The 14,434-nt window shown below is 35.6% G+C and overlaps 1 protein-coding gene across 6 annotated transcripts in view; it reads right to left on the bottom strand.

Moving 5' to 3' along the window:
* Window positions 1-14,434, bottom strand: part of KCNK2 (potassium two pore domain channel subfamily K member 2) — a 229,858-nt gene that overhangs the window by 98,627 nt on the left and 116,797 nt on the right. For all 6 annotated transcript variants that reach the window (XM_007988450.3, XM_073011509.1, XM_007988452.3 and 3 more), the window contains one exon: window positions 10,558-10,675. In XM_007988450.3, the coding sequence (XP_007986641.1) occupies window positions 10,558-10,675 (118 nt within the window). The remainder of the gene's footprint in view (window positions 1-10,557; window positions 10,676-14,434) is intronic.

Genomic DNA, 14,434 nt, shown 5'->3' on the forward strand with positions numbered 1-14,434 from the left:
AATAAATAAATAAAATGAAAAATAACTGGTTGGTCATTTCATTAAATCAAAATAAAAATTAACTAAGGAAGAAATAGTCAAGTGTAACACAGCCCTGTGAGAATGACTGGTTTGGGATTGAATTTTGTACATTCAAACTATGCTAAACAATTCAAAAAAAATTTTTTTATGTTATAAAAATTAGGGGTATGAATTAAAGCTATAAGAAACAATCAATTTTATGTTTTAAATATTAGTGGCAGAAATAAATATGTAAAAAATAATATTGGCTTACATTAATAAAATAGTAAAAATTAGTCAATAATAAAGTTAGCTTACCCTAAAAATTAGTATAGAGTCATTCAATATACAAACTATTTTCACATATGCAACTTATTCAGTCTTCGCAACTCTTGAGAAATACTAGCCCCAGTTGACAAATGAGAAAATTAAGGATAATAGAACTGTGATTTGCCCAGAAAGACAACCCTAGCTAGTGGCAAAGACAAAACCCTGAACCTAAGTTTTCTGAAGTGAAATTTGATGCTCTTTGTACTATATCACTCCTTTAAAACAATGTAGAATTATTTTCCTTCTAAGCAGCATAAGCAAAACTAGTCCAGCACATGATGTTAGTTGTAGCATAATGCTAACTAGGAGGTCATGTCTGCAGTCTTTTTTCCATCAAGTTAAAACATAGCTTCATAAAGTTGTCTACAGATACCACTGAAATTATATATTAAAACATGTATACTTTAAACAGAGGCTATTTAGGCCGAATATGACTTATTTCGTATTCCTCAAGATAGTATAATTTATAATAAGAAATATCTATAAATATATATTTATAATATATATTTTATATATATATATATGTAGGTCTTCATGCCAAGTTCCTGGCACAGAGCCCCCTAAAACCCTTGTAATTTCCAGAGCAAAAGGGTTACTAGGAGGATCTTTCATCCTAATAATTGGTCTTTGATCCTGATTCTTGACACAGAGCTCCTAATCCCTTAGAATTTCCTGGGTGATAGGAGCATCTTTTGTTCTAATGAGGTGACTCTCATTGGGTTCCTGGATAGCTTCAGGATGGGGGCTGGTCACCAGAAAAAAAACAAATCATGACTACAAGTTTGGAACTTTCAGCCCCATCTCAATTCTCCAGAAAGGTGAGAGGAACTGGAGATTGATAATCAACCACACCTAGATGATGAAGCTTTCATAAAAATCTCTGAACTATGGGGTTTGGAGAGCTTTGGGGTTGCAGAACACATGGATGCAGCCCAGAGAGGTTGTGGAACCTCCTCACCCCTTCCTACATCCCTTTCCCTATGTATATCTTTCATCTGTATCCCTTGTAATATTCTCTGTAATAAGCTGGTAGACATCAGTAAACTGTTTCCCTGAGTTCTGTGAGCTGCTCCAGATGAAACCCAGGGAGGCTCAAACTTGTGATCGGCTTGTGGACAGTCTTGTGGGACTGAGCCCTTCACCTGTAGGATCTGATGCTAATTCCAGGTTGATAGCGTCAGAATTGAATTGAAGTAGAGGAAACCCAGCTGGTGTCCAGTGGAGAATTGCAGAAAAATCCCATACATCTGGTGTTAGAAAAGTCCTGTGTCAAGTGGTAAGAACATAGTCGGAGAAAATTGGTTTTTTTTCCTTTTACACCCCTACTTCCCTTTTTTCTTCTCTAGCTGCTTGGCTTTGGCGATTTCACTCTTTGTTAGCATCTTCAATAAGGGATGTTTACGCCTAGAGGGGAGAGGTAGGACACAGCAACCAAACTTGGCTGCTTGTTTGCTGTTTTTGCTTTAAAATTAAAGTTGGAAGGGGAAGAAATTTAAGATTAGCAATTAATGTGCATTTTTGGATAACCTGTGGCTTTCAGTAGTTCGTATCATCACTATTCCTCCCAATGCTCTGTTAGAACCAAGAGTTGGATGTATGGAATTCTTTTCCATTTGGAATGAGTCACATCAGCATTGTACTTTAGGTGCACACAAACCACAATAGTTAAACATGAACTTCATTTGGCACAGGTACTTTTTTGTAAACATCATGCCATATGCACCCTACCACATAAATAACAATGCCAATTTTCCAAGAGTAAGTAAGATTGCACAAGTCTGGAAAAAAAAAAAAAAAAAGAATTAGGAAGAAAACATGCAGCCTAATTACCAGCTGAAAGTAGACAGGCCTGAACAAACGTTGTCACATGCCTTTCTTATCAAACGAAACACCCGAAACACATACAAAAAAAATTTCTGATAATCATCACACCTAGTTTTAATCACATTCAGAGCAATACTTGGATATCTGGTGGTCAGTCAGATGCTCTGCAAAATCTATAATCTAGAATGAACAGGTCTGCATTTCAGAAGTTAGGAAGGAGGAATGACAAGAAAAAAATAGGTTCTCTATCTATTCAGGGCATGAACTTCATGATTATTCCTTGCTTCCAATTTTTGGATAATTTCAAGACCACAACATTTAACAGTGATTGCTTTTCAGAAAATTAAAATATGCTATTGAAAACTTTTCAAAATTATTCAAGAATAGGTGAAAGTGTGTTTTGTTTCAGAATACAAGCAATTCCTGACTTGAACTACACTAGAGATATGGGCAACTATGATGCTGGTACCCAATGCCCAACCTTTCTCTTGCTGGAGCTTCTGTTAGATCTATAATATATTGTTATGTTTTCTCCTGTTACTAAAAACAAACAAAAAACCCAAAACAAAAAAAATTATGCCTAACATCTGGGAAGATTATATCCCTAATGCTCCCAAATCCCTTTTCAGTTAGCATAGGATTCTGAGTACTAGGTGCTCTTCTTGCCTGATGTAGCATACATAGGCAATGAGAAGAGGTGACTAATCTATTTCATTATTGCTTTGGAGTCTACAATAGTATTTATGTAATAATTCAGCTTTATTCCCTATCAAATATACTTTTGCACTCTGCCAACTTAGCTATCATTCATAAGAAATTTTCTCTGAGAAACACATTTTAACTTAGAAAATAAATAAGACTACATAAAGATTTTTGAGTGGCAGGAGCAAATGTTATTAATAATATCCTAATATGTGTTTTATTTTCCTTAATTTAAGTAGACGGGATGAATAACACAGAATAAAATACCCAAATGTAATGTCAATTTTTGTATTTCAACTACACAATACCAGAAGTACATATTTTGGAAAAATAATCACCTACTTTCACAAGCTTGCATAAAGAAACATGCAATGAGATTGTAGAGCAGGAACTGGAAGTCACCTTGCAAAATTCATTGTCTTTTAAGCTGCCTGAGAGAACCCTAACTTTTCTATAAAAATGGACTCCCAAAATCCAATACACAATTCTCTGAGAACATGCAAGGGACTAGTGAAATGCCACAGAGTTATGAGTGTACTAAATTAATAAGTTAGCACCCAACACGCAGAGCTACAATGACATCATCCTTTGGGAAAAGGTTTACCGACAAATTCCACACCACTGCTTCAAGTCCATTCATTTCCAAGTTCAGGCAGTGGCTTCTGTGGTCATCAAGTTGAACAGAAAACACAATTTTTCCTCATCCTTTCAAGTTGTAGTTTTGTCCCACATCCAACAGAAAGAAAGGTATTAGACTCCCTACTGAAAACACGCATAGGCTTTGCAGTTTCCAATATACTTTCTACATTTCCAAAAGTGACTCCTTTTTATCTGGAATTGCTTGTTAAAATTACTGCAAACTTTTAATTTTCTTCCTGGTGTTTGTTTTGTTTTGTTTTCATAATTACTTAAGCATTATACCAAACTGGAGAAATACAAGTTTGCAGTAAATCTGTGATTGTTATCATAATAGCTTTAGCAATTTAATCTAGGTAAAAGCCAACTGGAGGCCCCAGTGGCAGGTTTAAAATATAGAAACAAAAATACAAACAAAAAATCATAGAAACTATTTAGCCAAATTCAATCTCTATGCTCAAGTGATAGAAAACAAGAGTCATTTGAAAATATGCGAAATATTGCTCTAAGGAAAAGTTAAGTTTCCCATTAAGACTAAAGAGAAATGCTTTGGAATCTTAAAGTCACTGTAGACCATAGTGGTCTTCTTGTTATTTGCATTCTGACACTCAGATATAACAATTGAGTGATAAATGTAGGCAACTCCTAATTCTGACATTGCAGTTCACTTTCCACTGGAGAATATTTTATTATTTTAAATATAATTATATTACATTGTAGTAACATATAACTCGATTAATATATAAGTGTAATTAATATAACTTTATATATCAATTACATTGATATGTAATATATAATAAATTGATATAGTTACATAACTATAAAAATTATAATTTTAATGCTTTCAAGTAAAAAAATCTTCTTATAGTTTATTCTAATCCTTAACTTGGTCTTGAAATAGAATACAGTTGTCCACACATCATTTTTGCCAACTGCCTTTCCTGTAGTTTAACCGAGAAGCTTTAAAAACATGTAAAAATTTAAAAACTTAAAAATTAAAAGCTAAGCCCTCTAAAGCATTATTCTGAGAGGACTATATCTCCATCTGTAAACTTTTTTTAAGACCACATATCTGTTCACCTTTCACCCTCCTCACTGCCACCTCCTTAGTTCAATCAACATCTTTTCCCATATGGATTAATATATTAACATGTTTATGAGGTGTTTCCTCCACCCAGTTCTCTGATTCTGTAACAACAACAATTCAATTCAATTCTACAGGAGTCCAGACCTACAGATTCAGTCCACAGGACAGCTTCCAGGTCAGACACCAGTAGCAAATGGCATTCTGTGCTGCCCACGTTTCTGCCTGGCCAACTGCAAATTCAGGGATTCCCAGGACCTCTCCCCAGATTGGTTAACTCCCTAGAAGGATTCACAGAACTCTGGAATGCATTCTCCTTACTAATGCTGGTCTATTATAAAGGATATAATTTAGGAACAGCCAAATGGAAGAGATGCATTCCGGTATGCATAGAAGTAGGGGGTACGGAGCTTCTATGTTCCACAGTTTCCCCCAGCATACTACCCTCCCACCACCAGTATTCCCCAACCCAGAAGCTCTCTGAACTCCATTGTTTAGGGGATTTTATGGAGTTTTCATTAAGTAGGCCTGACTGATTAAATAATTGGCCATTGGTGATTAAACTCAACCTCTGGCCATTCTTCCCTCCCCAGAGTCCCGGGAGTGAGGCTGAAAGTTCCAATCTGCTAATCACATGGTTGGTTTCTCTGGCTATTAGCTCCCATCTTGAAGTTATCTAGCGGCCCACCAGTAGTCACCTCATTAGCATAAACTCAGGCATGGTTGAAAGGGGCTTGTTATGAATAGCAGAAGACATTCCCGTCACTCAGAAAAGCCCAAGGATTCTAGGAGCTCTGGGCCAAGAACCGGGGTCAAAGACCAAGTATATTTTTGTATTATGCCACATTTTTCACTGGTCTTCGACTTCAGCTTCTGCCTTCTGAATGGCAGCCAGCATCACATCATGCTTGTTTGTCTTTGGCTTAAATCTTTCAGTGGCTGCCTACCGAATTTAGAATGTTACCATGACCTATAGAGTCCTACATGATCTTGCTGCCTCTTATCTCGCTAATCTCACTTCTTTCCCCTTCTCTCCTTCCTGCAGTCCCCCAGGCACTGCCTCATCTGTATTCCTTGAACATGCCAAAATCTGTCCCACCCAAATCTTTGCCACTGTTGTGCCCTTTGCTTTCATTAATCTTTCCACTTTTCTTTACATAGCTGATTTATTTTCATCATTCAGGGTTCAGCTTAAATGTCACCTCCTCCGAGAGTTCTTGAATCAGCCTCTTTAGAACACCTCCCACTCCCTGCTCTGGCTCCATCATCTATTCTCTATCATGAGTTTCTTTTGCTACATTGATTGCAATCATTCATGGTCTTGTTTTTAATGTACTCATTGGTCATTGGTCTCTTCAATCCCAATTTTTCTAGTCTTGCTGAATTCAAGAAGAAACAAACAAACAAAAAATGGGGGTGAGGTGGAGAAAGGAACGACTAAAATGAAGCTTCCTAAAATAATACAACATATAAAATCTTGGCCATATTTTTACTCCTTTCTCACAAAAACAAAAAAGTATCAACCAGCACTGTCTATGAGTTACAAGCCTGATGCCTAAATATTCATTTCACTTTCAATATTTTGACTCCTGTCTCTTCATTCTATTAGTCACCAAGGCCTGTTGATTCTTGTATCCAATTATTCCAACATTTTATGCTTACTCCTGTCCTTCCACACCAACTCCAATCATCCCAGTCAATACATCCCTCCTTCCCTGGATCACTGCAATGCCTCCTAACTGCTCTCTCAGACAAACTGTCAGTATTCGCTAATCCTCTTCCTGACAAATACTTCTTGTCACTTCTATACTTTGACTTCACTTTTATTAAAAATCCAGGTTCTATCTTATTGCAGTAGATCCTCAAACACGGGATTATTTTCAATGCATTTTTTCCATCTAAAGCAGTCAATATTATTTCCCACTACTTCTTTAAACAAGTCTTCTTTAAACAATTTCTTTAAACAAGTCTACTCCAACACTTACCTTTCTATCCCCAAAATAAATCCAGCTCATTCCCCTTCTTGGATTTTTGCTTAGTCATGCCACAGACTGGGAGGCTTTTTCCCCTTCCTCAGTCTAAATCAAAACATCTTCGGCCGGGCGCGGTGGCTCACGCCTGTAATCCCAGCACTTTGGGAGACCAAGGCGGGTGGATCACGAGATCAGGAGATCGAGACCATCCTGGCTAACATGGTGAAACCCTGTCTCTACTAAAAATACAAAAAATTAGCCGGGCGTGGTGTTGGGCGCCTGTAGTCCCAGCTACTCGGGAGGCTGAGGCAGGAGAATGGAGTGAACTGGGGAGGCGGAGCTTGCAGTGAGCCGAGATCGCACCACTGCACTCCAGTCTGGGAGACACAGCAAGACTCCGTCTCAAAAAAAAAAAAGAAACATTTTCTTCAAGGCACAGTTCAAATCCAACTTCCCCACTTAAGACTTTCAGTTCCAGCCCATGTGTTCTTCGCTTTTTCTCAATTCTCATAGCACTGAAACCCCTGTTCTATGTTACATTTGATTATCCAAGACTTATTTTTGTTATTCTTCAGTCATTTCATATGTGTAAATGTTGTCTCCCAAATGAGACTGCAAGCAGGGACTATGTCCTTACTTCCTTTGTAATCCTGGCAGCAGGAGAAGTAGCACAGATCCAGCAGGAGCTTCTTACCTTGACTTACAGATTAAAATGATTCTGACGATGACTCCCGTCAACTCCAAGCAGCCATTCTAGATAACTGGCAATAGCCAAACAGAGCACACTGTCTCTTACCCCTGGTCTTTTCCACATGAGCTCCCTATGCCTGCAAGCCTCCCTTTCCAACTTTCTTCACCTGGCAAATTCCTAATTCTATCCAGTCAACTGGGACAATGCCTACTAAGGAAAAGGAACCGTCCCTCACCTCTTTCTCACTCACCTACCCACCCAATATCTGTGTAAAGTGTTGCATCAATACATTCCCATTAAATGCTCTTAACTCACAACTCCTGGCACACTGTATTGTAAATGTGTATTTATCCACACTTCTCCCTGACTGATCTATGTACAACTTAAAACCACGGAATTTATTTTTTATCTTTATAGCAATAGAGCAATAGTGTTTTATTATTTGTTGAATTAATATATAGACAAACAAACTGGCAATGAAATATGTTGAAAGGGCTAATAACTTAGCCTCACAGGTATCAATATGGCGTTATGTAATTTCCAATAAGTCATAGTTCAGACCATATAGAATGCCTATTTGTTTTTAGTTTCAAAAATAATTATTATGCACCCAATATGTATCAGGCATTTGGAGATGCAAGCAAGACCCAAATGATTAAAAATCCCTAACTTCATAGAGCCTGCATTTTACTAGGAAAAATCGGCAAGGGACTATGACTTTTGCTCTGACTGAGTTGGAAACCACAGAAGAGTTCTGAGCAGAAGGTTGCTGCAACGCTGCTGGCATGCGATGATGCTACTTTGGACAAAAATGGTGGCAACTTGAATGCTGAGCAGTGGTTAAAGCATGAATCTAATATAAAGGCAAAGCCAACAGGACTGGTATATGGAACGGAAGTGGCATATGAGAGAAAAGGAATGGTCAAGAATGGATTTCAGTCTGTGCAACTATGGAATAGAATTTGTGAAGAATTTGGAAGGGTATAACTTTGGAAAGGGTGTTTAGATATACGAACAGATATTCTAAAATTTGGTCTTAAATTTTAATATTTTATTTTGTATTACACCCCTTGGGCACATTTCCAAGGAATAGTGAGGATTATGTTTGCTTCTTAGAAAAATTGATGAAATTGAACAGAAAATCCTTGGACAACTGTGGCCAGCTCAGCTCCGTGAAGCACTGCCTGTACCAGGAACCCTCTAAAAGCCACTGCAATTTATTTTTCAAAACTCTCCCAACTTCTAATGTCATTTTAAAATGTCTTATGTAATGCAGCTATTACTAAAAGTCATAATTTCTATGATTGCTAAAAATCACTTCAGAGCTCACACAATTATTATCATTAGCAATATTGTTAATTATACTTTGAATTTTATGGAATAATGACTTTGATGTCAAATGCACACTTAGGAAAGAGGACAAATTTTTTCTCTTGCCCTAGACCACCATAACCTAGTCCAAGATTAGAGGACATGGTGTTGACCACAAGAGTAAAAGACCATGCAGTAAAAAGTCCTCATATGGGTCACCCAGAATGATTTAATCCACTGAAGACTAAAGCCTGAGATAGAAGAGTAGAATATCTGGGCTGTCAGGCAGCTACCTAAAGAGCCTAAATGATCAGCTACTGTGCTTAATGGCTATAATTTGGAGTAAGGCTGGTAATAATGGTTTATATTTTTTCATGTGTTGAAGTGTATGTCTGCAAAACTTACTGTATTTGGGGATTCAAAAAATGAGACTGTTTATAAACATACAGGGCAACAGTAAGTCTGTATAATGACTGAGTCTCCTGCAAAATAATTTAGTCGTGGTCATGATGAGTTATAACTTAGACTTTTGAATTTTCATTGGCAGAAACAAACCATTCTCACTCAGTCTGTGAGCTTTTTTTCTTCTAGACTCTAAGTAGTTTACACAATAAATAGTTATTTCCATAGTAGAAATGGCCAAGATGTCTAAGCCCCAAACTTAACCTGTTATTATGGTTAGAAATCAAGGTTGCCATTCTTCCAGATTTTCACAGCCACGCAACTTTTGACCTAGCTGATGGAAATGTAAGAGTAAACATAGTTTCTTGACCTCTCAAAAAAGGCAAAAAATCAGCATGCTAATGTATGTATTTTGCTGGCATGTGATCCAGTGCAAAGAGGCACTACAGTGGATTCATATAATGATAGAACAGTACAAATACCTGTAGAAAAACTTTTAAGTGAGAGTTCATCCATAAATTTTCCATGTTCTCCTATTTAGTACTTTGATATAATCTGCTGACATGAAAACGTTATACATGTCATAATTTATGAATGATATCACAAAAATAAGATTGAAACTTTCAGGATTTCAACTTATCCCAAAGGTATGTGGAAAGAAAGAACTCCCTTTTTAAAACATATTTTCTCACACCGAAATTCCTTCATAACTATGAGTCCATTTCCTTCTCTTTCTTAAAAAATACACTTTAAATGCATCTCTTTCCATTAGCAAGCAGCTTTTCTCATTCTCACAGAATGACAAACATGGCTTTCACTATGAGATCTGTGTTTAGGTTTCCTGAATAGTTTTTGGGCACTGAATGACAAAGTAGCAGAGAGGACATCTACATGTACCCATTCTGCTGCCTTAGAAGATACCAAGCACACGTGTGGGTGAGTTGAAAAAAGAGACCACGTTCATTATGCAACCCTTTCAACATTATAACAAACAATGCGATTTAAAAAAATCATCAGGGGCCTAAACTTCCATACTTTTTATAATCCTCACATTTCAGTGTTAAATTTTTATATATTTATGCTACTAGCAAAATATAATGTATAAAAAACAAGTCCTGAAGTAATCATCATAAATGACCATATTAACAGGCACAATCTGTTAAAATGTAGAGTTAAAATTTACAAATTCGAAAAGATGATATCATGTAAGAACTTCCATGAAAAGAATGTTAAAATTGTATTCAAATCCTTTTCTGCTACACAAAAAATATCAAAAATTCAGGAAAATTAAAAACTAATTGTCTAAAGAAATAATCATTTTAAGCTGTTTCTTGACATTACTACCATTAGTCAAATGACTGAACTGCACTACTCCTGTTTCACATGTATTTTAAAGTCAACTCAGTATTCTAAAATAACAACAAATTCATTTCCATTATTCCTTTGTTTAAACCTTTAAACCCCCTTTGCACAATCAATTTACTATAATCTAGTTTTTCTATCTTAAGTAGATCATTTTGACCAACTATGCAAAAGATTCAAACAAATGGATTTTATCTCACAAACTGTACCAAAACAAAAAACAAAAATAAGTTGTCTCCTACCTATGGTTGTAATAACAGTGCCAGCAAAGAAGAAGGAACTTCCCAAATCCCAGTGACTGATTTGATTGGAGGTGTTTCCTAAAGGTATAATCCCTGCATTTATTGCTGCCACTATTTGCTGCAAGTTTAAAAAGAAATTTATCAGTACACATGAATCACACAGAGGCATCAAACAGCATATTTTCCACCCCAGAAATGACTTATTTGACAAAGAGAATCAACTCTAAGGTTTTGTTTTTCCATTTAAAATGTATACTATAGCTTAAAACTTTATACTGAAGAATGTAATACCACTTAAGTTATAAGAAACTGACATGTGATATCAAGTGAATTGATTGGCATGAAGGTTATAATATTGTACCAACATGCATTCATATTGTCATCCATTAACATATTTAATTACTTATTTGAATTAACAACTAAATATAACAATGTTCTCTAGTAAGCACCACAGCGTAAAAATAGCAGGTTGTAAACTATAGTTACAATAATACATAATCGCTTTATCAGAAAGAAAGTATTTCCCAAGTGCTGCTCATTTCAAATGTTAAATATATGATCCAAGTCTGGGTTGGCTATAACTGTACCAAGCCTATATCAAAAAGAGCTAAGGATGAAAAGGAAAGGCAACAGGACTTCACTTTCAAGCTTGAGGCAGTCCATGTCGATCTAGACTCTTAGAATTTCTACAGAGTTTAGTAAATTCTATGGCAATGAGAATCACCAAAGCTCTGTACATGACAATCTGTCAGCAATATTACATAGAGACCACTAAGATCTATTGCTAAGAATGTTGAGTAGTACTAAGAGAAAGACAGAAAGATGACATTATAATCCCTTCTTCAATCATCACATGTTGGGAGGTGGGGGTTGGAGGAGGAGAAGCACAAAAGGTAAGACAATATGTTAGGTGAAAATGTATAGTAGAAGACAGACAGATTACAGGGGATGATGTTTCGGTTGGAAATATAGCTTTGGAGATCTTTACTACTTAATTTTCAAATTATAGAATTGGAAGAAACAACATTTGATAAGGAAATTAAAGGCCTAGAGAAGAAAAGTGGTTGGTTTAAGGTTACATAGTTCACTGGCAAACGGATAATAAGTACACTCTGAAAATGGGGTACGACTCGAGGAAGTCACTGGCGTATGGAAAAAAACAGGTAACCCACAGCTGAAATGTAATATAAAATCTCATTTCAGAATTGTTATGAAACATGTCTGATGTCTTAATCTATGAATTAAAAAGTCAATAGTTCTGTGTAAAATTAATTAAATTGCATTGCTTTTATTTACTTTAGCAGTGATATATGATCTTTGAAAAAAAAATAAGAAAATACAAAAAGGCATAAAGAGGATAATAAAAACTATCCATAATTGCAGAATCCAGAGATAACCACTTTTAATGTATTACATTATCTACCCCTGGTAGTTTTATATACTCTTTTACATAGTTGTATTTTCTACTCTTAGTTAATACTATTCCACATGCAGGTTTTTTTTTTTTTTTTGTCATTTCCATATTTATTTAATCATTGCTCAAGATATAGATATATATGTTGTCCTAAAATTTGAATTAATATAAAATTTGCTGTTGTGAACATATTTATGTATAAATGTTTTCCTATTTCTGAACATTTCTCTAGAAGAGATTGCTAGGAATAAATTTGCCACGTTAAAGATTATGAATGTTTTCGGTGGGGCATGGTGGCTCACGCCTGTAATCCCAGCACTTTGGGAGGCCAAGGCAGGCAGACTACGAGGTCAAGAGATCGAGACCATCCAGGCTAACACGGTGAAACCCCATCTCTACTAAAAATACAAAACAAATTAGCCGGGCTTGATGGCGGGCGCCTGTACTCCCAGCTACTCGGGAGGCTGAGGCAGGAGAATGGCGTGAACCCGGGAGGTGGAGCTTGCAGTGAGCCGAGTTTGCGGCTTTGCACTCCAGCCTAGGCGACAGAGCGAGACTCTGTCGTCAAAAAAAACAAAAACAAAAACAAAAACAAAACAAAAAAAAAGATTGTGAATGTTTTAAAGGATGTATAGCAGCAAATAGCTATCTTAGAAGGTTGTTTCAATTTACAACTGCCCCCCCCCAACAATTTACAAATGCTTAGCAATATTTTTAATATTAATGGCATTTATCTTTAATGAAATGATAAAATACATTTCCACTTACATAACCCTTATCATGAATAATACTGAACATGAATTACTCCTTTATCTAATATTAAATGCACACAAATATATACCTATACACACATATGCACAACACGCAGTGAAGTTTGAGTTAGTTAATTCTATTCATCTGACTCTGTGTTGTAACTATAATATTAGATAAGGCAGGTCTCCCTTCATTATCTTTCTTTTAAATGTTTTTGTAGTTATTGCTCTGTTATTCCTGTATAAACTTTAGAATTTAAATCTTATAAAAATGTTTATTTTCATAGATTTAACATATTTCCATTGAAATTTGTTATTTAACATATTTCCATTGAAATTTTAATGGAAATATGCTAAATACTTCACATACATTAAATGTTTGAAAATAGATGAAATCTATAAATTAAAAAGTAAACACTGTTATAATACTCAAACTTCATACCAAGGAAGATGGTATGAATCTCTATTTATTGAGTCCCCTATACTATACTGATTATATATTCCACATAGATCCATAAGGTTATTCCCAAATATTTCACTTTTTCCACTTTGAATTATAATTGGTTATTGCTGTTGTATATATACATAAATACATATTGCCAATACTCTGCACCAGCAATTCTCAAAGTTTTTATCTTAAAATAGTTTACAGTCTCAAAAATTAATGAAGATGTCAAAGATCCTCTGTTTGTGTTGGTTATAACTATTCATATTTCCTGTATTGGTTTGAATTTCTGGTTTTTAAAATGTTCATGTAAAAATATCAAGAAAGTCAACCTAAGTGATCTATTTCTACAATAAATAATTATGTCTTCTAAAACAAAATAGTGAGAAGAGATGCAGTTTTACAATTTTATAAATCTCTTTTAATATCTGGCTTAATAGAAAACAGATGTATTTTAATATGTTTCTGCTTTCAATCTGTTGGAATAGCACATCACATAGCCGCTGGCAGACTTCATTGTAAACTCAGAAAGTGAGACACATTATGATGTATTTTTTATATTGAAAAGACAAAAACATATTAGTACTATAGAGAAAATATCTTTGGCCAAGTGTGGTGGTTCCTGCCTTTAATCCCAGCACTTTGGGAGAATGAGGCAGGTGAATTACTTGAGCTCAGGAGTTGGAGACTAGCCTGGGCAATACAGTGAAATCCCATCTCTACAAGAAATACAAAAATTAACTGGGCCTGGTGGCATAATCCCAGGTACTAGGGAGGCTGAGGTGGGAGAATCGTTTGAGCCTGGGAGGTCAAGGGGACAGTGAGTTGTGATCATGCCACGGCTCTCTAGCCTGGGTGACAGAGCAAAACCCCGTCTCAAAAAATAAATAAATAAAATAACTCTGATCTTAACAAACCTCTGAGGGGTCCTTGAGGACCACATTTTGAAAACGACTGTTCTATCCTGAACTTGTTGTTTGTTTGTTTGATTTCGGTTTTTACCTAGAAAATCAAAGTAAGCAAACTTATCACTTAGAAATAATGGTATTTTGTCTCCACATCTTTCAATAGCTATGTATTATTGATTTTCATCTCTTATTGAACTGAACAGTCTTTCCAGAGCTAAGCTAAATGAGAATAATGACAGCAGATTCTTTATTTTTGTCACATAAAATCATCAATGGTTTAAGTGTTTAATCATTAAATATATTGGCCATTGGCAAGAAAATGGCATTTAATTAAATAAAATATGACAACAAGCAAATA

The sequence above is a fragment of the Chlorocebus sabaeus genome, chromosome 25 (genome assembly GCF_047675955.1).
Source record: "Chlorocebus sabaeus isolate Y175 chromosome 25, mChlSab1.0.hap1, whole genome shotgun sequence".
Taxonomy (NCBI): domain Eukaryota; kingdom Metazoa; phylum Chordata; class Mammalia; order Primates; family Cercopithecidae; genus Chlorocebus; species Chlorocebus sabaeus.